This window comes from Magnolia sinica, chromosome 13 (genome assembly GCF_029962835.1).
Source record: "Magnolia sinica isolate HGM2019 chromosome 13, MsV1, whole genome shotgun sequence".
Lineage (NCBI taxonomy): Eukaryota > Viridiplantae > Streptophyta > Magnoliopsida > Magnoliales > Magnoliaceae > Magnolia > Magnolia sinica.
In genome coordinates this window covers 26,671,911-26,699,059 of record NC_080585.1, presented here as the reverse complement: position 1 = coordinate 26,699,059, position 27,149 = coordinate 26,671,911, and the positions used below count along the sequence as shown (strand labels likewise).

General features: G+C 39.4%; 1 protein-coding gene across 6 annotated transcripts; it reads left to right on the top strand.

Moving 5' to 3' along the window:
• On the top strand, nucleotides 1-12,619 carry LOC131223340 (polyadenylate-binding protein-interacting protein 6-like). Of its 6 annotated transcripts, none has more exons than XM_058218721.1 (3): nucleotides 1-253; nucleotides 9,136-9,659; nucleotides 12,128-12,151. In XM_058218721.1, exons 1-3 carry the CDS (start codon nucleotides 220-222, stop codon nucleotides 12,134-12,136), a joined length of 567 nt encoding a protein of 188 aa, XP_058074704.1. In that variant the 5' UTR covers nucleotides 1-219; the 3' UTR covers nucleotides 12,137-12,151. The 6 variants fall into 6 exon arrangements, with proteins under 6 accessions (XP_058074704.1, XP_058074703.1, XP_058074705.1 ...); XM_058218720.1 differs by lacking the exon at nucleotides 12,128-12,151 and adding an exon at nucleotides 9,759-10,314; XM_058218722.1 differs by lacking the exon at nucleotides 12,128-12,151 and adding an exon at nucleotides 12,202-12,347 and having other exon boundaries at nucleotides 3-253.
• The last annotated feature ends 14,530 nt before the right edge of the window (nucleotides 12,620-27,149 follow it).

The following is a 27,149-nucleotide window of genomic DNA, read 5'->3' as shown; positions in this document are numbered from 1 at the left end:
GCTCTTTCACTTCCAAAACTGCCTTTTAACTTTCTTTCCCTTCTCTTTCATTTTCTTCATTTCCAATACTCTCCTTCCTTCAATCAGATGATCCCTTCTTCACCTCCATTCCAATTCTACCCTCAACTCAAATACTAAAATTCCTTCTAAGTCCATCGTTTTCTCCTCTCTTTACAGTCCAAAGATCTAAAAAATTAAAGGGTATTTTGGTCTGACTGAATGATGCAGTCGACTTCCAAGAGCGCTTCTGCGGGTGGGTTTTGATCCAAATCCCCACTTCTGTTGAATGTCTTTTCTGGGTTATCTTGATTTTCCCTTTTCTTCGAAATTGGATTAGTTGTTTTCTGAGGGTGGTGAGATTTGGGTTTTATTTTATTTTACTGAATTTTTGGTTTTCTATGTTGGATTACTGAAAAATAGCAAAAAAAGTACAAAAATGAAAATAATAAAAATATAAAGGAGAGAGGAATATATGGTTTGAATTTCATTCATTGATTTTAGTTATTCTTGTGATTTTGTGGGGAACTTGATTTGATTCTTCTTAATGTGTAACTATATTGCAAATGTTTTCACTATAATTGCAGTGCAAATGGATTGTGTGGGCCCCATCATGATGTGTTCGTGACATCCACTCCGACCATCATGCACGCCATCCCTCGATTGGCGATGTGCCCAAAAATCAGGTCAATCCATGACTCAGGTGGGCGACAAGAGCAGGAACAGTTGGGCGGTGGAGTCGGTGACCTCTCAAGTGTTCCCTATGCTGTGGCCCACTTGAGTCATGGATTGGCCTGATTTTTGGGCCCTGGCAAAACGCAGGATGATATACATGATGGTCAGAGTGGATGTCACGAACATCACGGTTGGGCCCACACCGCTCTTTTGCACTTGATCATTTTCAAACACACATCCCTGCAGTATAGTTGGATCCTCAGCTTGTACAAGTGTGTCCCGATACTCTGTGATCTTTGCTGGCTGTCGATCTGCTGGGTCCCCACCATGGATGGAGGATGCCGCCAAGATTGTCAGTGGCTCATGAGTAGATGGTTAAGAAAAGGAATGCAGTGACAGTTCACATTCAGTTGAAAAAAGACTACAGATCGGATGGCTGAGATCGTTTAATCTTGGGATCTTTGTCAAGGTAAGTGAATAATCTTGACCCACGAATGAGTTGGGATAAGCTGGTCTTTCTTTCGTTTTTGTTTTATTTGTTATTTTTTTTTTTTTTTTGGAAATCTGAAACTTGTACATATCATACCAATATAATCCCATATATGATTTGTCTGTATCAACCTGGAACAACCTGATACAGTGTGATATGTGGCCCAATTAGTGGTGAATGATATGCCCGATACATAGATTTTAAACCTTGATCTTTGTGGCGTTGTCCATCCATGGGGGGTCACATGAGGTCAACGGTGTAGATCACTGGACCAGGGATTCACATATATAATCTGAGGATTCAGTATACAATTCATGTCTCATATCAACCAGAGTCTAATTTGTTGTTTCTTGAAGTGAGTAAGAAATTGGATTATTTATTAGGGAATTTTACAAACAACTACCTAATTAATATGGAATTTACATTCCAGTACATTTTGCAAAAATCTACCTCATTAATCGATGTAATTATATTCTACTAACTTCCGTCACGGCGGCCATGCAAGCAAATGAGTTGGTGTTTTGGATGGGCCCCACTGTGATGTTTATGTAAAATCCACCCCGACCACCAGGTGCGTTACCCCATTTTAGGCAAAGGGCCCAAAAATCATCTTCATTTGTGATTTAGGTGGACCACATGATCAAAAAAAGTGTTTAGGGCAATGCTTGCTCTCCAAATTATTTCCATTACATGGCCCACGTGAATCATGGATGGGTATGAATTTTGAGCCACATGCCTACATTTTTGTGTGTTATCTAAGGGTTGGACTAGATTTCTATAATTATCATGGTGCACCCTGTAAAAATCAAGGGCGGAGTCTCTCCCAACTTTTTCCTTTTATATGGACCACTAAAATCACATGTCAGCCTGAGTTTTTGTCTCTGAGCCTAATATGCGACTAAATATCTAATGTGGAGTGGATCTTACATAAACATCACAATAGGCCCTGTCAAAATCAAGAGTGGCATCCCCTACAATTCTTCTTCTTCTTCTTCTTCTTCTTCTTTTAATAATCTCTCTGTACAGTTGAAGAGGATGCTTGGACATGATTTTTGGTGGGGCCAACTGTGATGTGTATGCAAAATCCATTTCGACCATTAGATGTGTATCCTAGTTTAGGCCTAGAGCCAAAAAAAAACACCAGCCCGACTTGTGACTCAAGTAGGCCCATTGTGATGATTATATGAAATCCACTCAAACCATTAGATGCCACACAGAAAATTAGGCCTACGCCTAAAATCAGGCCCATCCATGATCCAGGTGGGCCATACCAAGGGAAACTGTTTGGAGGGCAATTGTTGCCCTGTACACTGTTTCCAATCATGTGGTACACATGAATCAGGGATGGGGCCCATGGGGGTGATTTTTTCGGTCCTTGGCCTAACACGAAGTGACTCACTTAGTGGTCGGGGTGGATTTTACATAGACATCACGGTGGGGTGGACCCAAGCAGCGTACCCATTTGCTGGCACGCCCTTCGAACCAACTGTTAAAGAAATGTAACGGAAGTTAGTGGAATTATATTTTGTTGATTAATGAGGTAGGCTTTGAGAGCCTTTTTGAAAAGGTACTGGGATGTTAGGTAGTTCTTATTTTGTAAAATTCCCTATTTATTATTGTGTAAAATGTAATTAGGTTTTGTTATTCTTTACGTATTTCAGTCCCGCTCTTCGTATTCTTGTGCACATAAGATGGTTCTTTTATGTATCCAATCTTTGCTTTGGATCGATGTTTAAGGTTACCTAGACTATTTGTCGCTCCGGGATGTGTACCGTACGAGTAGGTGATATGCTAAGTTCCTCCACTAGATGAAAGGGTAGAGCCTTGTGGATTGATCTAAGGGAAAAATTATTGGCATGGTTTTCAAATTGGCAAATCTATAAATTATTAGTGGCATGGGAAAGGTTTAAACCAAAAGTAAGTGTATTAAGTTAATTTTCAAGTTGAAGCCTTCATCCGTTAGGCTACACTCTCATTATACCTCAAGAAAAACTTTGATACTCTGGTAGACTGTGATGGTTGATACACAGGTACAAAGAAATTGTCCACGTGGCAATGTAATGAGCTCAAGCTAAACAATGCAAATCATGGGGTTTGATTTAGATGGCTCTTAAACAGAAATTACGTTCATTTGATTTCCTAACTAGTTGATTGGTGGATATTTAGCAGAAATCAAAATGAAACAATCAATGGTCCAAATTCAACAAACAAATGCTTATTAATTAGAGATGGGTTTTACTAGTGTCTGCACCCTCATGCCAACAACCCCAAAGCTTTTAAATGACATCTGGCATCCCCAATCATCGATTTGGACTCATTCATTCAATAGTACAATTGGGAGCAAGCCAAGGTGCAAGAATCATGCCAATTTGATGATCCTAACCCTTTGAATGGGGCCAATTTGTTACAATTGTCTGTGGTTTACAAGCCATAGATCGTATAGTTAGAATCATCAAACCAAAGTCCTCCTTTTGAATCGTGGGTAATACAAAGTGGGATCTATCAAATAGATGTGTTAAGATGATGATTGAACCTATATTTTTTTCTGCATGTAATCTTGACTATCCATTTTTAATGCTATTGATTGGATGTTTACAATCATCCAATTGGTGTGATTTTTGCATCATGGCTTGCTCCTAGTTGCATGAATGAAAGAATGGTTCAAATCAATGGTAGACCCTAGTATTTATCGTTTAAAATCTTAGAGGATGTTACTAACGTCCTCCATGAAGGTGGGAGATGTTAGCAAAACCCATTAGAGATTAGGAGCATCGAATCAATTGGAAATTTGGATGTGACCTATCCAAGTTGGGGCCATAGTCCCACCAATTAGGCAACTTGATTGAGTTATTGTGTGCTATGTGTATAATTTTGAAGTGCTTAAGTATCAACCATCACACTCTACTAACCTGAGTATCTAATAACTCCAAGGGTGTAAATGGATCGGGTCGGGTCGGGTCGAGGGGAATTTTGGATTGACCCATTCAATAATCGTTTCAGAACATATCGGGTTGGGTCTGGGTCCTCCTATCTATACCCAAACTTGGCCCATTGAGGTAATGGGTCGAGGTTGGGTAAAAAGTTACAAGGGAGTTTTGACACAAATAATGTTCCAAATATGGTAGCTCTATTAAGGCTCAAAACAATGAGCTCTAAGAGTACATGGCCATATGCTATCTTAGGTAATTTTAAATGGGCCAAAACATACCCAACCCATTAAAACTTGGGTCGGGTCTGGGTCCTATATCCAGATCCAGACCTAGCGACCCATTGAATTAATGGGTTGGGTTCGGGTATAAAAATTACAAGGAAATTTTGACACAAATGCTACTCCAAATATGGCCATTCGATTAAGTTTCAAAACAATGAGCTCTAAGAGCACATGGCCATAAGCTATCCTAGGTAAGCTTAAGAAGAATTTAAGAAATAATCCAAGTACAATTGTACAAATTACCTTCAATAAATTAATCCCACACCGTGGATGAAAAATAACAATCAATGAACAGAACGCACATTCTAACTTTGGATGGATTTAGTATTGACCATTCTATCTCATCCAAAGATTCCTAGTTTCCTCCCATTTACTTTGGGTGGTATTAATTAATTAATTAAACTTTTAGACTTACACTGAACTACTTCTTTCTTGGGTTTGGGTTGGGTTGAACACATTTTAGGGTGGCCCAAATTGGACCCCTTTAAAAACCGGGTTTGGATGGGTTTTGTTGGGTAAAATTTTGAGAGGTTCCAACACCAACTCACTTGGTAATTTAGATTGAACTTTTGGACCTATGCCCGCTCCATGGGTCTAGATTTTAGACCCATAACCACTTACCGTTGGTTTGGATCAAATGACCTGTCAGGTCAACCCAACCCATTTACACCCCTAATAACTCCCCATCTACAACCGCTTGCCCCCACATTTCTCCCACATTATCCACTCCCTCGCTCTCCATGTATCTCACGCCGTATCTAGAGGGAAAGGCTAATTATATGAGGAAACTTGGTGATGGAATGAGGATGTACAAAAAGCTATTCACGTGAAACGTTCATGTTTTAAAGCCTGGCATGGGACTAAAAATGATGACAATTTTGAACAATATAGAAATGCCAATAATTATTGCTAAGAAAGTAGTGAGGCTAAAGCAAGGCTTCTGATGATCCTTACAATGGATTCGAGATGAGAGAAGGTGAGAAAGATGTCTTAAACTTGCAAAAGTGAGAGAGGAAGGGTAAGGACCTAGATTATGTTAGTCAATGAAAGTTAGAAAATCTATTTTTAGAACTTGTTAAATGACAACCGCTTGAAGGGTATAGGAATAGAAGAAACCATAAACACAAATGGCGTTGGAGACCATAGATACTTTTGTAGGATTAGGATCTCTGTAGTGAAAGAAGTTCTGGTTGACAAAGTTGTTCAACAAGATTGCAAGTTCAAAGAAACTACATGATACCTATTTATAAGAATAAAGGAGACAGAGAGCTGCACTAATTATTGTGGGATTAAACTTATGAGCCATATCAGGAAACTTCGGGAGAGAGTGATTGAACAAAGACTAAAGGCATGAGATGAATGCTTCAGAAAATAAAAAATGACATTTGCTAAAACCATCCTGAATCTGCATTAAGGACTTTTGCTAGGATTTTGTAGGGGCTGCCAATTAAGCTAATAGGCTGGAAATATTCAAGTGACTCTGCTCCTTTCTTTGGAATGATTGCTATAAATGACGCCCCCATCTCTGGGTCCCCCACATTCCTTTTGAGGACATCCCAAAATACATGATAGAAAGCCATAGGAGAACCATTTGGGCTCGATGCCTTATCTCTGCCCAAAGAGTCTACTATGCATTTGATTTCTTCTGACACTGGCTTCTCAAGAGATTCTTTCCTCGAGATTGATGGACAATCAAATTGGCAAATTGTCCAACTTAAATCTATTCCACCTGTCACTAGAAAGTAACTTCGAATAGAATTGCACAATGGCAGGACAAATTTGGTTCTTCTCTTCAATCCTTTGTCCATCCACCACTAGACTGCTTATCTGATTATTTCTTGCCTGAGCACCAGCAATGCCAAGGAAGAGACCATGGATTGAAATTTTGTCTATCTGCAATTTTAGCAACAATCGGAGTGAACATGAGGAATCAGGTGAGATTGTTGTCCAAGAAGTTTCCCAAAATGACCATGTTCGATACCTTGGGCAAATAATTTATGAGTGGAGAGATTGAGAAGGATGTTATGGAGATGTGCCTTTGGAGTTGTATGATTCCATGGGATCGTCATGCACCACTCAAACTGAAAGGGAAATTTTATAGTATAGCTAGAAGACCAACCATGCTTAGATGGAATGTTGGGCAGTTAAGGAGCAACATGTTAGTATAGCTAGAAGACCAACCATGCTATACGAGATAAAATGTTGGGCAGTTAACGAGCAACATGTTCATAGGATGAGTGTAGTTAAAATAATGATGGTGAGATGAATGAGTGGCAAGACGAGGAAGGATAGAATTAGAAATGAATGCATTTGAGAGAACTTAAGAGTAGCACCAATAGGTAATAAGATGGGGGTAAGTGGACTTAGATGATTTGGTCATGTGCAACGGAGACCAAGAACCATGCCGGTTAGGAGTAGTACAAGTTGAAGGCTATCACAGGGCAAGTGGAAAGCCCAAAAGGACATGCGTTGGTTGATTTTATCTTTCAATGAATGGCCTGTACATTGCTTCAGTTACTTCTGGAAACTGGAGTCCATATCTCATCTGCTCTAGTTAAGCTGAATTACTTAACAGACAGCAGACAGCAAATATTATATGAAAGTCATCAGACTTTGTAAAATCAGGCTTGCAGACTTGCAGTTTTTTCTGTCTATAGCATTAACACTGATCTCTACACAGACCTGAGGAAAACATATTGCCATTTACTACATATTCATAAGAACTTGTTTTATCATGAATATCCAACCACATGCATCTATAGAATTTGCAAGTTTGCATTGGATGTATATTTGAATTGAATCACCATATTTTTGCCAAAGAGACATTCGCGGCTATGACGATGATGAGAGACACTTGATTTTAGTCAACGCTTGTCTCCCAATCTCAAATTATCTTATTGTTCCAGGAATAATCTGCTACCTCCTTCCCTCCCTCCCTGGGATACTTTGTATAAGTGCCAAAAAATGAGCACAAGGTTTCAGAATGATCTGGGCCGAACTAATATGTGAACACATTTGTACAGTTAATTGAGAATATTGAAAGGGGGAGTTATTGATACTCAGGCCTTATATGACACTTGATGCATAGGCTCTAAGAAATTGTACACATGGCATATATCAACAAACAAACCCTCCCCACCTACCCACCCACCCAAATGTATGCAACTTAGGCATGGGGATACTTGTCTAAGTGTCAAAAATGAGCGCAGGGTTTCACACTGATCTGGGCAGAACTAATATGAGAACACATTTGTACAGTTAATGGAGAATATCGAAAGGGGGAGTTATTGATACTCAGGCTGTGTATGACACTTGATACGCGGGCTCTAAAATATTGTACACATGGCATATATCAACACTGTCACCAAGTCACGAACTGAAGATCAGCTTGTTTGAACAATCCTCTCTGATTTGTAGACGCTTGTTAGTTGAAATGTGACTGTTGGATATTTTTCATTTTTAACCATCCACTAAATTCTCACCAATCCAATAATCAGAGAATCAAATAAGCTTTTATATATATATATATTCATGATACATCTACACTGGGTACCATAATTTGGATGGTTTAATTTGACTATTCGTATGGTGTGCAATTTCTAGATGCTTGTGTATCAAAGTTTTCCTCTATTGAAAGGTGTATGCTAGTATTCAAAAAAGAGAGAGAGAGAGAGAGAGAGAGAGAGAGAGAGAGAGAGAGAGAGAGAGAGAGAGAGAGAGAGAGAGAGAGAGAGAGAGAGAGAGAGAGAGAGAGAGAGAGAGAGAGAGAGAGAGAGAGAGAGAGAGAGAGAGAGAGAGAGAGAGAGAGAGAGAGAGAGAGAGAGAGAGAGAGAGAGAGTTAAGCTAAGCATACCAAACGGTATGTCGAGATCCAGGTAGCTAGGATGTGCTAAATTGTCTAAGAACTGGCCAAAAATAAGAAAAACAATTAAGAGTGTCTTTATAGCCATGTTGCATTTGTCCAGCACATCTGACATGTATCATTGTGGAAAAATTTCAAGAAGTGGAACATCCCTAGCACATTGAATGAAGTACTTTGTTCTTTCACATCAAACCCAGTAAGAACATTCACTCTCCTGTTTCAATATGCAGAAAAAAGATCAGAACTCATGAAGCCCAAGTCCTTTTACTTTGCAAATGCCTAGCCTTTCTTTTTGTATTTTCTTTTGCTCCTTGATTACATAATCGAGAAATGCTCCAGAGAGCACCACAAGTATAGTGAACACTTACACAGTCCAATCCCAACTGTTCATTAGATCCAAAGCACATTTCATGGGCTACAATGCAAACATTGGACTGTTTGAAAATCTTAACCATTTGATCAATTACCTTTAATATGGATGGTCAAGATCATTTGCTCAACAGTAGGTCCAGTCAACAACTTGATCCATCTATTTGATAGGCACCATCATGGATTGTCCACCATTCTAAGGAATTACTTTTGTTAGGCAATCCTAACCATCCCATTCACGGCTTGGAAAAAGAATGGCTAGAAAAATAAGGCCAAATTAGAGATGGAACAGTTCATCAGATCAGTTCAATCTTTTCATGGTAGCCCACAAAATGTGTTCTTGACTTGATGGACAGTTTAGATCAATTGACTAGACTGTCTAAGTGACTCAATGCAACTAGGAGCACTATAAGTTATAGTGCTCTGAGAGCACTGGAGCATTTCTCTGCATGATTTCTGACCCCAAATTGTTGGGACAGAGCAATGATGAATTATCGATTGATTATATAATTGGATTCTTTGTTAAGGAAGACTCCTCTTTCTTTATGATAGATGTCTCTTTGCTGCAAATTGGTGCGATGAAGTTGGGAAAGCCTCTGAATCCATATGCGGCATCATTTGTACCACCCTCCAGACAAGGAACAGCTGATGAGTATAAAGTTGCTGCCATCAAAATAGCATCGAGAGATTGCAAGAATGAGAACAAGACTACCCAACACAAACAAGTAGCTGACAGTGAGAATAAGGCCACCATAATTACGTCTGGGGATGATTCCAAGAGCCACGAGGAGACTGCCCATGCCCAGCTCACCAATGTTGAAGAACCACCCAATCCCAAGGATTCCTCGCAGAAGGGCCCAAACATTCACGGTTCTGAAATTCCTCATAATCCAAGTGTTGGAGCTGAAAAGCATACTCTGGTCGAAGATTTTGAAATGGAGCTGGCATATCTTGGGACTCAATTTCCTGGTTTATCCGAGCAGTCCCTGGCTGATGTATACTTTGCAAATGATGGTGATTTGGATGCCTCAATTGATATGCTGAACCAACTCGAGGTACTAATTTACATAAGCTCCATATCGGGTTTTCCTTTCTTTGTTTCTTTTGTTTGTTGTTTCCCTTTAGTGGTGATGATGGTTTTCTGATGCTTCAAGGAATACACATAAACTGGCTTTCAAAAGGGGCATCTAAGTTAATCAAACGCTGAGGTATCTAAGATAATCAACATCGATTGTAAAAATCTCCTCATAAATTGAGACTGTTGATTTGCATCAATTTTGGTCATAGAGTTTTGCTGGCATTGCTTACCCATTATGCCTCACCATTTGGTAATCCGGACCAATGTTTTAAATATCGTTATTGCATAATGTATCTCACCCTTTGGATACGGATACATATCGGTTATCGCATGGGATATATCGGTCATATCACATAATGTATCGCTGTTGTTGGGAAACATGGGAACATTGGGAAATTGGTCGATTTTTTCAATGAAACTTTAGGGATTGTTGAAAAAGATATCAATACACACTTACATTACAAAAAAAAAAAAAAAGTGCACATAATAGGGGTTTCCTTTGTATGGGGTCCTAATATATGCGCTTTCCAATTGAACTGATGCAAGTATATTCAAAGTCTATTCATATAATTTATAAACGTAAGAAGACATGTATGGAAACACAAGCAATACATTCAAAAGCAAAAGAAGAATCACTAGATCAGGTTACATACATGTTTAATTTTGTGTTTGGATACAAAGATTGCAACTGATTTGTGTGAAATTGAGAAATTTCAATTTTTCTCAATTTTCCACAACCTGACCCATCTCTCCAAATCTCGAAATAGAAGTTCCAAATACATGATTTTTCATGGAAAACATGAAGAATCATAGATTTGTAACCATTTGACACTTGTTTAACTTGATTTACAATAAAAACATGGATCGAAAATAAAAAATGTTCACAGGACTGAATAAGTGGGATATATTGGCGTTACATGTGCATTTTGTATTGGCTGATATCGTTGATATTTAAAACACTGATCCAGACTGTCGATTACTATGCCTCAGCATGGATGGGCGTTGTGGAAAAATCCCATCGATAGGAGATCCTTGCTGCCCATATAAAGGCGTTGATGTGAACTGTTGTGGAAAAATCCCATCGATGGGAGATCATTGCTGCCCATATAAAGGTGTTGATCTGAACTGTTATTACTAACTGCCCTTTATACGGGGAGTAAAGATCCTGAATTGTGGGGTTTATGCCACGTGGCCTATCCACAGTGGGACCTATTAGATAAACGGTCCAGATGACCAGCCACAAGGCAGGAGGGCTAGCAATGCTGTCAACCCTCTTGACTGCAATCCATTTTATATGTCCATTTCAGCCTAAAGATTATATATGGTTGTAATTATTTAACTTTCGATATTCCTGTCATGTTTTATATTTAATCAATGGTTTTTTCTTTTGTTTTCTTTTCTTTTCATTTGGATCAGTGGCTTTTTATAGATCTATTAGATTATGATGTGATTTCTTCAATCTGTTAGTGGTAGAATTTAATTGATTTTCTTCTGCTACCTGATTCAGTCATGAAACTTGTACATTAGACACCTCAAATCACATTTTACTTGAAATCAACTGTATTTTTGTAAACAGTATGTTAAAGGTCTGAAGAATTTAGGCTGTGTTCAGATCCACCATTGAATTGATCATAGTAATCAATTAAATGGAGAGGAAATTACTCAAATTGTAATTACCATAGTATTCATAATTAAGAAGCATCCCTCAAATTATAGTCGCATTCCTTTCTAATGTACTTTGTTGACAACAAGATTGCAATTTTGAGCCAAACCCCTCAATATGAATATGAATACTCAGGCAACTGCAATTTGGTTATTTCCACTTTATTGTACTAAAGAAATATTGCTAACTAATTGGATGGTGCATCCAAACACATTTTAAATTATGGGAAGAGATCAAATACCTAAGGAGGCACAGAATTTGCTTGCCTCCATGTCATGCTCTGTGTATGTTCATGATGATCCAAAGCATGCCTGTTGGCCTGCCATTGATTTACCACTGACCAAAAATTGCCTTGATTGGACTATCTGAACCATCTAAATGGAATTCTTCTCACTGAATGGGAGCTATCTTTGATTCTCCCTCCCTCCCTCCCTCCCTCCTTAGACGTCCATTTGTATGTCACAGATTGAAGTCAGGCTGTCCTGTCAGCATGAGTTTTGGTCAAATGAATGATTCTGACCCTGTCCATCTATACCATGACGCTGGAATTGTAACTCTCTGCGCCTCCTCTGGGGGCACCAGATATAGTCTCCTATGCATGGTAATGCCAGATAGCAACAAAATATCACAGGCTCAAATATCGATTATTATTTTTAGCATAGCCCATGTCTAAGATTTATTCTGCATTTCCTGTTATTTGATTTTCCGCATGCCTTTTCTTTTTCTGTTGTCATAGGTTTAACCCTCTTTCTTTTTTTTCCCGCTCTCAATTCTTTCGATAGTTTCTGTAATTGGGATGTTTCTCCATGTCTATATTGCCAACCCGATGATGTTCATCAGCTTCTGGACAATTCAGATGTAAGCCATGGGTTGGGTTTTAGTAGTCTGGGTGATGCATCAGCATCAATGAGATTGAAGGCTACTGGATCTGGTGAGGCAAGCGGGTCATCTGGTCCGTCAGTTTTAGCCATGGGAGTGAATCAACAATGAGATGGTGTGGCAGATGAGAGATTGTCTCCAGCTGATTTTCTACTAGTGTAGATTGTTTGTGGCTGATTTTCTTCTATTGTGGGTTAGAACTAAAATTGGGATTGTGTGTGGGAGATGTGAATTTGTTGGTTTTATCTCTTGTTTGTGTTGTAAATATGAGATTCTGTGCTTTCGTTCTTTCTTTTTTCATGGTTTTCTGTTCATCGACCCTTTTACAGATTTTATACACCTCTCAAAGGAATTATCTTTTTTTCTTCTTCATATATTTATTTATTTGGTTGTTACTGTTTTTGTAATGGCGGTGATTAATTTATTAAAGCAAAAGCAAACGGGATGACCAAGGAGGCTGGACAAGAAACACAGAAGATGATGGAGCATCTCAAAATACAAAATCATGGCAAACCCCACCTAATAATAACCTGATAATAAATATTTCACTATTAAATCCAGAGAATTCTTTTTGGGGCAGAACCCTGCCGCCCAGCCCTTGAAGAGTGCAAAATCATCTGATTTTGGCTATGTTACAAAGGGTTCTGTTACTCCACTCCTTCCTAACCAACCACAAACCAGCAACTGGTGATAATGCCTTACGGTTTGTCTCTTCCCAACTAAGCTCGAAAAAGGCCATGATTTTTTTCCTAGCATCACACCCAATCCATACCAAGTAGAAAGAGGATTCCCGACCAAATGTTAGAAGCTACAATGAAATGAAAGGTTGATCAGCTTCTTCTTCTTCTTCTTCTTCTTCTTCTTTTCGTCTGTTTGTTTTTCTTTTTGGCTCCAAGATGCAGGATGCAAACGCTGGGGAGAAATGTTCCAGTTCTCTGTGTTTAAGTCATGGTGCTCCCAGTTGCATTGGGACACCTAGTCCAATCTATTGATATAGACTGTCCAATCAGTTTGATTTTTGCATGGTAGCCAATGAAATGTCTTCTTCTTGACTTAATGGACAGTCCAGATGGATAGATTAGAGTGTCCAAGTGAACTGATCTAACTAGGAGCACTGTAACATTCAGTGCTCTGAGAGCATTGGAGCATTTCTCAACATTAGGAATGATCATATTTGTTCTTCTCAAGTAGTTAATAGTGAGAACTTGTTCCTTTTCATCAGCCATCTAAAAGAACCTCTGAGCAACAACGGAAGAAGCTCGCAGGCATGCTTCCACTCGATGGCTTTCTTGGAGAAAGCCTCTAGTATACATGGCTTTCTATTCCATCTCCAGGCTTCCTTCTCTCATTCCATGGGAAAAAGGTTCAACCTGTCCGTCAAACTAATAGAATCAACGATTTCTTCCTCTGTCAAGTTTCTTGCACGCACTCTCTACCAAACAAACCATTGCCCATTTTTATGATGGGCTGGCAAACTCTAGCTTCTCTCTTAGCTGCCACTTGATCTGATCTGGGGAATTTGTTGTAGTTTGACGCAGAACAAAGTCAAGGATAAAATCTAATTTGTCCTTTTTGGCTATTTTTAACAAAGTGCTTTGGGTTGATAACCTTCAAAAGATGTTGATGGTCATTCCCAATATTTGCATTGTGTATGCAAACTACGGAGTCAGTGAATCACTTATTCATCCATTGCTCTTTTAGTTGAGTAGTGTGGAAGAGATTGTTCGACCTCTTCGAAGTGTTATGGGTGTTATCGGGGACCATGGATGGCTTGTTTCTAGTGTGGCACGGGAGCAGGATTGGGAAAAAAGATGGGGTGATGTGGAGGCTAGCCATGTTGGCTGGCTTTTGGGCTATTTCGCGTTTTTGGAACCAAAGCAGATGGCATAATAGGTTATTAGAAAGGCGTAGTTGGATGTTTTGGGATGGACTTCGAGAAAGGCTTTTGATGAGTGTATTTTTCTTTCTCGATCAGCTTTTTATCGTTGTGTTTTCTACAGTTTTTTTTTTTTTTTTTTTTTTGTTTGGCACTCTTTGTAATAAGATTCCATAACGTTTAAAAAAAATATGTTTTGCTTTTTTTAAGTTTGAAGAAGTTTAGTTGCATTTAAAGTCATCATTTGAATCATGCCTAGAAGTATTTTATTATTTTAGGAAAGTTTGCTATTTTGGAAAAGCTACGGTCTTATATAAAGATGCTTTATCCATCATCTGTTCCTTTATGGATTCGATATTTATTATAGAGGAAGAGGATCTCTTCTCCACCTCGCACCCACAGCGTCAGGAATAGTTACATCATCACGCTAAACATAATCTCAGAATTGAAATCGCAAGCCATCTTCACCCTTCAATTGTTTCTAATAATTCATTTTCAAACCTAAAAACTGCTCTCCAAATAACTATATGTAATACCCCAACTGAGCTTGAATATCCCAACTTAATCAATGTATGTGTTATTTAATAGAATGATTGTAATAAGCCCATTGAAATATATACTTTAGTCAAAGTACCGAGCAATACTGAGGTCGTGTCACAATCGGAGTCCGGTTAGAAATCATACACACGCTAAGTGGGTCCATCGTGCTTTGATTGTACTTTTCAAAGAAAAGTAGATGAGGGTAATCCAGTTATTTCATGGCCAAGAAGCGCTATTTGAGACTTAATGGTATCGTCTGGCTGCACCAATTATTATAAAAATTAATAATTAATGTGTAATTTATTATAACCCACGAAGGAGAGTGCTGACTTTGCTAAAATTAGTATTCTTATGGGCTTTTTAAATAAAAACTGAAAAGAATTTGATTTTTTTAGCATTCATTATAAAAAATAATAATTGTTGATGACTAAATCTAGACGGCTCTCCACTCCGACTCACAAAAATTGTTTCTAATAATTCATTTTCAAACCCAAAAACTGCTCTCCAAATAAATATATGTAATACCCCAACTGAGCTTGAATATCCTAACTTAGTCAATGCATGTGTTATTTAATAGAATGATTGTAATAAGCCCATTGAAATATATACTTTAGTCAAAAAAGAGAAAATTTTGAATCTCCGATAAGCCACAAACATGCCAACAATTTTTTAACCATCTATTTAGATAACCATCATTTGGGCAGTTTGGATCATTCTTTTGATGCGAGTTTAGTGATATAACCGATATTTGCTTCATTTCGAAGTATCAATAGTATGACATGTATGGTGGCCGTATGCATATGGGAACATTTGTTTACACATGCAACTCTCCAAAGAGCTCAAAAATATATTTCATCTCATTTACTTTCTAATCTGAGAGGATTTCATTTACATACACATTTATTCTCATTTAATTCATTTATATGTAATTACTTCTCTTTAAACATACCTCAAATACCATTTACCTCAATTTACTTCCACCTCAGCAACATTTTCATTTGGAAGAGCAATTCAATTTAGATGGTTGGGAGATGTAACGCACTTAAATCTCTACCGCCCTACATCAATGATGACTGGTCTATGGTCCACCATCTTAGGACCAATATAAAGAAGATGGTCCACACACCTGTCATGGAATAAAATCCGCGTCGATGCAACACCAAAACCACTTGATTGATCAACTAACAAATATGGCCCACTCGCTTCCATCCCGTAGTTTAGTGGTAGACAAAAGTGCGTTCTCCATCCCATATGTGGCACATGTCTAGGGCGATTGGGATCGTCGGTGGCCCACCACATTTTCGAGCCGTAGCTGAAAAATAAAAAAAGTGAATGATGTAGTTTCAAGGGGCAGAAGCTGTACCAATCAGACATGTGATATGATAGTCCAATTACCTTGATTTTCTTAGCTGTGGTTCATGCACATGGCTGTTTATCAGATCGAGAGTCCATCTTCCAATCACCCCTGACATGTGCTGCTTGTACTGTGCATATGGTAGGTAGGGAGTCGCTTTTCATCTCTTGCATGAGTATATCACAAAGGTTGCCTTGATTTTTTTATTTTTTATTTTATTTAACTGAGGTCCTTTCACATGGCTCTTTACCAGATCAACGGTCCCAACTTCCAATCACCCCCATACATGTGTCACTGTACTGTTCAGATGGTAGGTAGGAAGTCAGCTTTTCATCTCTTGCATGAGGGCATCACCAAGGGAAATGATTGAGCACGTTGAATGAAACATGCTTGCATTTTGCCACACGTATGAGCTGACATCTGTTTTCAAAGGGGAGGATCACGTGGTCAAACGTGTGGTAATTACGTAACTCCAGTGGGCCACACAAAGGGAACGATGGGATGTTGGGGATGCGGATTGCCTGAGGACTGAATCATCAGGATATCCCTGGTGACCGGTCGGTTGCGGTGGGGTTTTACTAGGGCACGTGCCACTGTCAGGGAGGGCCGTTCCGATCTCATAGTCGATCTAACAACTTTCAAACGGACGACGGAGGGACGCGGATTTCCTGCGAAAGCCTTTCCAGCAAGTTCCTGCGCTGGAAACCAGGTGGCCCACTGTGATGTTTGTGAGAAATCTACTCCTCCTATACGTTTTTTGAGTCATTTTAGTACATGGGGTTAAAAATGAGCTTGATACAGTACTCAAGTGGGCAGAAATCATGAGGATTAAACGTCCACAGTTGGAATATTCATAAGTCTACAGAAGTTTTGAATCAGGCTAATATTTGTGTTTTCAGTTCACTGTAGTAATGACGTTTCCAACGGCATGGATGACATGTAAACATTACTGTCGACCCAGGGAGGTTTCAATGGTAGAAATTTCCCTTCCCACCTTTCCTTTAGTGTGGCCCACTTGAGTCTTGGATCCTTCTCAATTTTTTGTTTTAAGTTCTAAAATGACCTCGCAAAACGGATGGACGGGATAGATGTGCAGTGCTGGAAACCTAGGTGGGGCCCACTGTGATATTTGTGAGAAATCTATCCCATTCATCCGTTTTGTGAGGTCATTTTGGTACGTGGGGCCAAAAATGAACCGGATTCAATACTCAAGCATGCCCTAAACATGAACTGAACACAAATATTAGCCTGATTCAAAACTTCATAGAGTTAAGGCCATCCCAACTTTATGAATATTCATAGAGTTACGCATGCTTGTACCCAATACATGAGCATGGACGAGCTCCATCTCAGGTGATTCCGGTGAATCCTTGAATCTATCAATGTGGTTGGGAACCCTTATTATGAGGCCAACTGTGGTGTAAGTGCCTTATATCCATGCTGTATATTGGCTTTTAAAAAATGAAGCAAATCCAAATTTAAGGTGGACCATAATACAGGAAACAATGATAATCCATCATTAAAACTTCTAGCGGACCACACAAGTTTTGGATCAAGCTGATAGTTTTTGTGGTATATTCGTGACTTTGTCAACAAGTTGCGGTGGCCCATGAAGTTTTTAATGGTGGGGATTCAATCACAATTGTTTCATGTAGTATGGTTCACTTAAAATTTGGATCTACTTCATTTTCTGGGATCATGTCTTAAAATGAGCTGTCAAAATAGATGGACGGTGTGGATGTAATGCGCATACATTACAGTAGGCCCTAAAGTTAAGGATCCACCAACCACACGATTCACCCAAACCGCGCTCCTCCATCTCAGCAGCACCTGGCACAATTCCCTCCACGTCAGGTCTCCATGGGTCGATGGTGTCAGGGTCACTAGCCACTTCGGAACATCATTACTGAACTGAAAACATGAATATTATTATGATTCAATCAATTGACACATTAGAGTTGGGCATCCGGTCGAGCCGAACGGAGTTAAGGCCAACCCAACCTGATCTGATTTTGAAATAGGCCTGACGCAAACTTGAACCGACTCGGTACTGAGTCCAGTGTGCCTGACTCAATCCAAGTTTTGGTCTGGCCTGAATTAATCTGAACCGATTCCGACTATCGAATCGGGTCGAGTGCAGCGGGTATTCACGGGCTAAAATCACCACTCAAAGCCTAGATCCACTTGCCAGATTTGCAACCTCTCCATCGGCTACATGGCATTGTCAAATTTGAGTTTTTATATATATATATATATATATATATGAGTCGAGTTTTGCATCAAGTCAAGTCAATACCAAGTTGGATTTTAGGTCGACCCAAGTCGAGTTATTAGGTGACTCAAACTTGACTCAGTCTGAGTTTTGATTAGATGAAGTTAACTCGATTTGGATCAACTCACCCACTCGGTTCAAATCGAGTCGGATGGGTCGAGTTTGCTGAGTTGAGTTACCGCGTGCCTGCCCAGCTCTATTGACACCCATTATGCCCCAACATACGTTGCGTTCTAACGATAGCACGTAACCCAAACAAAAAGGATGGGAATCATGTCAAAAGGATGTTTGAAAGTCATCGTGTCAAGCAAAGGTCAGGCCATGCAAAATATATTTGAAAGTTGTTGGTACGGTGCAAACTCAATTAAAAGTCATTGTCTTCCAGCAAACTGCTATCGAATCACCTCCTATCAGGTCAAATGAAAACAGGTATCAAACCGTGTCCCTCTCATACAAGCATGCTTGGTGTGCCATCACCAAGTTTTGTTGGTCCCATCAAGAGGTATGTGTTATATCCAAATCATTTTTTCATATGATGATCTCATCATAAGGCTTGAGCCAAAAAAAAAAGATAAATCTAAAGATCAAGTGGACTACATTACAATCATACCCGACATTGAACATTTACCATTGAAACCCTTTTCGGGTCACAGGCATTATAGATCAATATGATATTTGTTTTATCTCTTCATTCAGGCTCACGTAATTTTATGAACAAATTGGATGAAAAATAAATATTATAACAGGCTTATAAATGTTTTAATTGTGAGAATTATTGTCACCTTGATATTAATACGTGGTGTGGTCCACTTTAGCCTTGGACTCATTTTTAGGCTCTAAAATGATCTCACCCAATGTATGAAGAATGTGATATAATAAATATATCAATGTGGACCTATGTGAACCTATTGAACTGTAGGTACAACTTGGAGCTAGAGGAGTCTGAGATCGTCTACCCACCATGCTCCTCTAGCTCACATGCCAACATTTGTGGGTATGTGTCCTGTAAAGATGTAAAGATGAACCTTCAAATAAAATCAAGGTTACATGGCCCCCATGATAATGTATTTAATATAACCACACCGTTCATTCATTTGGGGATATCATTTTTTAGCATGATCTCGAAAGTAAGTTATATTAAAAGTAAGTGAATCAAACCACAAATAGCAGTGAGACGATAGTTCTTATGTTAAGACATTTATGGGGCTCACCATAACATTTATTTTCTATCCAATAAGTTAATAAGATAAAAAAGAACTAGATGAAGAAAAAAAAAATGTCACGTTGATCCAAAACCTCATAACTGTCAAAAGGGTTTCAATGGTCCACGTTGAATTCCCCCTGCTTATTTTTTGGCCCAAGTCTTATGGCCGGGCTTGCTAAATAGATGGACAGTTGGGATAGAACCTCACGAAGGGGACTGTATAACTTGGTGACGTCAGCACACCGATCATATCAGTGGTGCAGCGTACACTAGCCGATATGTTTTCCGATTGACCATGTGTCTCTGGCAGATGATAACTATCCAATCAAATCAAAATATGTCAATTCAAAACAAGCATCAAACCACGTCCCTCTCAAACAAACAGGCTCTACGTGGGGAAGGGATTGGCTACTTCCCCTGCCACCAGCCAATGGCTGGTGTGCTCTGTCGGCCGTCATGGATCCATGCTCTTCTTGATATATTTTTCTAGATCATTTTAGCGTACGAGACAAAAAAAATAAGTATATCCTAATCTTAAATGAACTGCCTTACTGTTTTAAAAAATTTTTGGGAGCCATAAAAGTTTTCCATCAGGTTGATCTTTAATTTTTCTCTTCATCTGGATCTGTATAACCTAATCAAGAGATGGGATGTCAAATAAACATTATAGTGGGTCTTAGGAGGATTTTAATGGTGGATATTTACTCACTATTGTTTCCCTGTGGTGTGGCCCACCTGAGATTTATATCTCTCGCAATTTTGGGATCAAGAATAAAACAATCCTTAAAAATGAATGAACAACATGGATGAAACACATACATCATGGTAGGGCCACGTAGCACCGACTACCAGCCACCGGGCTAGTAGCAGGGGGAGTAGCCAATCCGTTTCCCTCTACGGGAGTTCCATCTCTAACTCTAGCAAGTAGCAAATGGTCTAAATTTATCCATGCACATAAGGTAATCAAGGAGATTTATAGTGATTTTCACCAGGAAATCTGCATCAACCGTATAAATGATCATATAGAATGCGGGGGCCACCGCGTTAGGTATATGTCATCCAACAGAATCAGGTGAGCTCCACTAGGATGAAGGGGCTAAAAGAAATCAAGCCATTTCAAAACTTATGTGTACCTAAATAAAGTGAATGTATATGTTTTACTCACGTTTGACATCGGAATAATTTTCTCGGGATGTACGGTGAATATGAGGAAAGGCACCAGATGCACGGTCTAGATTCCTCCTACAAGTCACAGGTGGTCTCCACAGCTTGAACATACCTACTGATCATTTTCCCATTAATGACCACGCAATACATGGGCCCTGGCCCGAGGATCGAACGGATCCAAGTGTACTGACCGTTTTATCAACTGATTTTAATTCCGAATGTGCATCATCACTTCTTTTTTTTTTCAACGGTCCATTTGTAGAACATGTGATGCAAATTTTGTGCTGTGGCACATCGTAATGGCGAGAAGAACGAGTCTTTTTACAGCACCGTGCATTTTTAAAATGACTCGAATACCCCTTCTAACGGGAGCGGATTGCCTGTAGAGGTGTACACGAGTTCGAACGAGGCTTGGCCAGTAGCTGACCCAGCTCTCGGCTTGGCTCAGCACTCGAGCCTAACTGCCCAGCTCACCTCGGGCCAGTTCGAGCCCAGCTCGAGCAAAGATCCAGCCGAGTTCACCTCTGCCGACCACACTACAGGGAATGGTAGTGACTGAACTTCCACGGTTAAAATTTTCGTAAGGCCCACGGCAATGATTATTTGTCATCTAGCCTGTTATAAAGTCACACACACCTAAATGAAGGGAAAATGCAAATATCATGTTGATCCAAAACATTTGACGCCCATAAGATCAAGTATTTAATGGTGGGCATTCAATCACCACTGTTTCTTGTGGTGTGGTCCACCTCAAATTTTGATCAAACTTCATTTTTAACCTATGGTCATGGTTTTATCAGACAAAGCAGTTGTTCAATTAAGTACATGTTAACCCATCTTTAACGGTGGCACACGTTAACGTAGTGTTGCTCACCAACCGACACTTAGTTGAGTCATTTCATCAAACACTTGGTGAGCAACATTAATATCAAAATAACCAAGTCACCGTACTAGTTCATTTCGAGTTGGGGTTCAATCCGAGTCGAGTCGAGTTCAATAAATCAACTCGACTCAACTTGAATTTCATTTCAAATTGACTCGAATCAAGTTTTTTTCAGTCGAGTCAAGTGTGCTAACCGAGCTAACTTGGTTCATGTACAACCCTAATTGCCTGTCACTCGGGCATAAACATATACTTGTGCCTGTTGTTTGGGGCTCGTAGATATGTCCATGACAAATCCATTATCTTCATCTGTTTTTAAAGGCCATGATAGGACATTCTAAAAATCAGTCAAACCAAGATTGGGTGCGCAGCCCCAAATGAAACAATGGGAGCAAAAACTTTCACCGTCCGAACCTTTTAGGAGTTGATCATGATGTTTATATGCCTTCCAAACCTTTCGTATATGCCTATGCTCAGTGTTGTGTGAGGCTCATATAGATGCTTGTAACAAATTCTCTCTGTCCATATATTTTTGAAGACCATAGTAGGATAAGGGGTGGCACCATGGAATTGAGGGAGTTTGAGGGGATTTTAAATCCTGTGGTATGTTTGACACCATAAAATAATTGAGGTTTTAAATCCATGCGGTTTTAAATCCCCTCAAAGAGGGGGGTTGAAATCCAAGTTATAAGCTTGGATTATATCTAAAACTCTCACAAGAGTTGTATGTTTAACATGTGTCATTAGGCTATTAATTTATCAGCCATTATAATATACCAAAACAATTAGATTATCAATTGCATCATTATATTTACTTTAATATGATGGTCTATGCTATCCAAACATTGTCCATGTAAATTAATGATTAAAATTTTTTTATTAGTCACTTGGACCTGATGTTGTACTTGTAGTTCATCCAAGACTTGAAATTTGATTATTTTCAAGTAAAGTATATATTTCAACAGGCTTATTATAACTATTGTGGCAAACAGTACATACGTAAATTAATTAAAAATATTAAAATTAATTTAATAATTAAATTTAAACCCTTGTAAATATAATATGAATAACTACTTTTGAATTATAGGAATGCCAAACGTAATAATAAGATGATTTCAAATCCAAGGATTTGAAATTCAAGAGTTTCAAGCCATAAGAACTTAAAAAACAGGCATCTTCAAAAATCATTTTAGCCATGCCACTAGAAACAGCGGGGATTGAATACTTACTGGCCATGTAAGTTTTGTATCAAAATGATATTTCTTCCTGCGTTTTATCTGAATGGTAATAACCACAAGAACAGTTCGGGGGGCATATAAGCATCATGGTCAGCTTGAGGAAGGTTTCAATGGCATTCACGTTGGTCGCTTACTTGAGTTTTAGAGATGTACAGTGGATTTATCACGTATATCTTCGTAGGACCACGCAGCCTCTCCTTCCAAAGGCCTCATTTACTTTCCGTGCGACGTTGGCAAAAAAGAGACGTGCCTGCAGCACTCTTTTGCTTTCGCAAGGTACACTGCATGCATCCACAAAAAAGGGTATCTTTATATGGACGGTTCAAGTATATTCTTCTCCTACTTCGAAAACACATACATTTGGGTGTATGCGACTTTCTTTGATGACTCAGACGCGTCTACTGCAGCTGAAAAATTACAAATAGTATTTCGTCTTAATGTAGACAAATCTCACACATGGTTCGGTCATCCACACCGCTAATCTTGTGGGCCTTCATTGGGTATCCTCCAAAAATATCTCAGTTTTATCCTATAATTCCAAAGCTTGGGCAGGTCTCATAACATCAACGGTCTGGATTAACCACTTTGGCTGGTTGATTTAGATAGTCCAGCCCAAGAGTGTGTCTTTGGATCCGGCCCATCGATGGAAGGCGGATGGTCCAGATCTCATTGAAGTTTCAGAACTGGGGATTTTTATTGGGTAACTGATACGCTGCCTGTGGAGGTGTAGCCTTTTCATGTATACAGATCATGTGCCATACACGTGGCACTTGCTGATGATGATCCAAACCAGACATCGTGCGGTCTCTGCCTTGGATTATATATTGGTAAAAAATTGCTTTGATTGGAAGTGAGCAATTGCTAAGTCTTCTTTTTATATGCCGAGGAGTGAAGGTTTAGAGCCTTCTCAACAGAGTGATTTTTGTAGTATTGACCATTCAATATTTGATCTTGTAAATGAACGGTTTAGATCTTCTGCACGGTTACCAAGTTACCTCCCTGCCTTCGGTAGCCGCTGGCCGGTGTCACGAACAATTAGGGCTGAAAGTTGGGTTGGGTTGGGTTGGGTTGGGTTGGGTTGGGTTGGTGCTCGACCCCAGCCCAACCCAAGATTCTTGTACTTCAACTCTAACCCAACCCAACCTAACCTTGGATTGGAAATTCTCAACCCAAGCCTAACCCAAGTGAGTCCAGTCGGATTGATTGGGTGGATACATGCTAATATTTTAATGATTGCATTAATTTATTATATTTCAATACACGTCTTATTTTTTATATTTATAATTTTATTAATTATATGCAATTATTTATTGTAAAAAAATTTATTTAATCTTAACAAACAAGCTAAAATATAAGACAATTACTCATTTAAAAGTCGTGTTGTGTAGCACACAATCTATTTGGGAGAGAGAAATCCTACATTTCTTGTTAGCTTGAGTCATCGGAAATTATGTAGACCAATGGGACCCGACGACATCAGAATTTCCTATGTCTTCAACACATACGATCCATATTCAATTATAATTTATAAGTAACTTATATATTGATCGGGTTCGGGTTGGGTTGGATTGGGTTGGGTTGGGCAACCCAAGACCTCAACCCGAGCCCAACCCAAGTTTTATCGGGTTGGTGTTTGTATAGCCCAAGCCCGAGATCGGACTCAATACATCTTGCCGAAGCCCAACCCAATGTTGGGTCAGTCACGGGTCGGTCGGGTTCAACCCACCCAACTTTTAGCCGTACGAACAATGGCCAGATTACAGGGTTATTTTCGTCATTTGAGCTCAGCCATGGATCGCTTGGCAATTGGCATACGTTAGAAATCTACCGTACATCTTACACATCTATAATCTACATCAATCTGGGTGGCAAAAAATGTGTTAAAATTTATGTATGGAGCATGGTTAGAAGCTCGCGAAAATCTAACCGTTATAATTGTCCAATTGGTAGCCATCAAACACGACAGTGTAAAAGAAATTTCAGTAGTTTAAATTTTGAGAGGGAGGAATCACATGTTATATATCATTTGATCATTATGATGTTAGATAAATGATCCATCTTCAGTGGGCCCCACTATTTTAGCGGTCTAGATTGCTTATGTGCGATGTTAATGGTGGATGAGTTCTCACCGTTTAATCCGCGTGGTAAATGCAAACCGGGACACCACCCCAAAATGGTAGTGACCAGTACTAGAAGTCCACTTCGCAACCACAAGCCGAATGGTTTAGATCGTTTGATGAATGTAACCTTGCGATGTTTGGTGCATAGAATTAGATGGTATTAAGTGAGATGGATCTTTAAATTCTTCTCTTTGACAAATCATTCTAATCTAGTTCATCATTGGTTCCATATATTGGAGAGAATGAAGGTCTAAGAAGTACTTCTAGCAATTCAATCAGTATTTGTCTTAAATTTCCTCTTAAGGGCCATATCGGAAGGGATTGGAAGTTAAATCCCGGGATTGGCCGGGCGTGCCAAACAAAGTCGGTGATTTGATCCCAATCCCATGGATCTTAAGACAATCCACTAACAACACCATCATTACCTTTAAATCCCATCCAATCCACCCTAATCCGTTCAAATTTGCCTGGGACGTGTTTGGTTCGAGGAATTGGAAGAGATGGGAAGGTTTAATCCCATGATTAGCCGGGCGTGCCAAACAAACTGGATATAGCAATCCCATGGATCTCAAGACAATCCATTGACAACACCATCATTACCTAGAAATCCATGTCATCCACCCTAATATCATTCAATCCCTTCCAATCCACCCGTCCAAACGGGCCCTAAAAGCATGGGCTAAAAAATTCTTCGCTAGAAATGGAGGTAGAGCCCACCTTAATATTTGTGAGGAATCCGCCCCATCTATTTGTTTTATAAGATCATTTTAGGATAAGTAACTAAAAATGAAGTAGATTTAAAATTAAGTGGGCCACATAAGAGAAAACAATGAGAATTGTGTGACCATCATTGAAACATTCATATGGCCACAAAAGTTTTGTATCATGATAAGGTTTTATATATTATCAATTTATCCCAATAGGAATGAACTTATAAATAGTTGTGATAACATTTAAGCATAAGGTGGAGAACGAAGAGGTTTCAAAAATAGAAATTTTTTTCCCCACTCGTTCCTCTCATATGGCCCACTTGAGTTTTGAATTTACTTGACTTTTGGTAACATGTCCTAAGATAATCTCACAATGCAGATAAATGAAGTAGATTACTCACAACGATCAAGGTGAGTCCCACCTTAATTCTCATTATAATTTTCAGACGTGATTTTTGAGATCGGTAGTTGTTTTATTTCCTCTGTATAAACGTCGGTGAATATTTCACTTTCGTGGCGTTAAAAAACAATCCAGACAACTTGCCGACAAGTAACTTCATCCTAATTAATATTGTGTAATTCCATGCGCCAAACACCCCCGCCCTTTAGGGCCTGTTTGGCCAGGCAGATCCCACGGTATTAGAAGGGATGGGATCGGCGCTATCCTGGGATAGGCATGACGAGCCAAACAGATCCAGGGAACTTGTCCCGGGATATGAGCAATCCCATGGATCTTTAGACAATCCACTGACATCACCATTGTTACTTTAAAATTGATCCTATCCCTTGGCTGGATGGATTGGGAGGTAAAATCCAGGGATATGTACGGCGTGCCAAACAGACCCAGTGAACTTGTCCCAAGATATAAGCAATCCCATGGATCTTAAGACAATCCACTGACACCACCGTCGTTACCTTAAAATTGATCCCATCCCTTCTAATGCCATGGGATCTGCCCGGCCAAACAGGCCCTTATGCTCTTTCCCGGACTTAACAGGTCCTGCCATTTGTACAATCTGAAGTGACTTATATATGCCACGTGTACGGTGGATAAAGACTCAAAACTTTAAAGGCAGTGGTAAACTATGACTATTGTCTTGTTCTCTGCAGGCGTAATCCCGGGTTGACGGGAGCGAATTAAGAGCGTATTTGGGCGGTGGGATTAGAAGGGATTAGGTGGGATGGGATTCATCTAGCCAAAGCTTGGAATTAAATTAGATGGAATTGCATTGGGTCCAGTGCCAATTTCACTCAATATTAGCAAGTTGTGTTGGTCCCACCATGATGTGTGGGCTATATCCATGCCGTCCGCCCATTTTTCGAGATTATTTTAGAGCATGGGCCAAAAAATCAGGTAAATCTAAAGCTCAAGTGGACCCCACCATAGAAAGCAACGGGAATTGAATACTTACTGTTGAAAACTTCTTTGGGGCCACATAAGTTTTAGATCAACCTCATTTTTAGGCCCATGCCATAAAATGAGGTTACAGAACAAATGAACGGTTTAGATATAACACATTTTCTAAGTGCCTGTGTAGCAAGCGAACGCTGCCAGAGTATC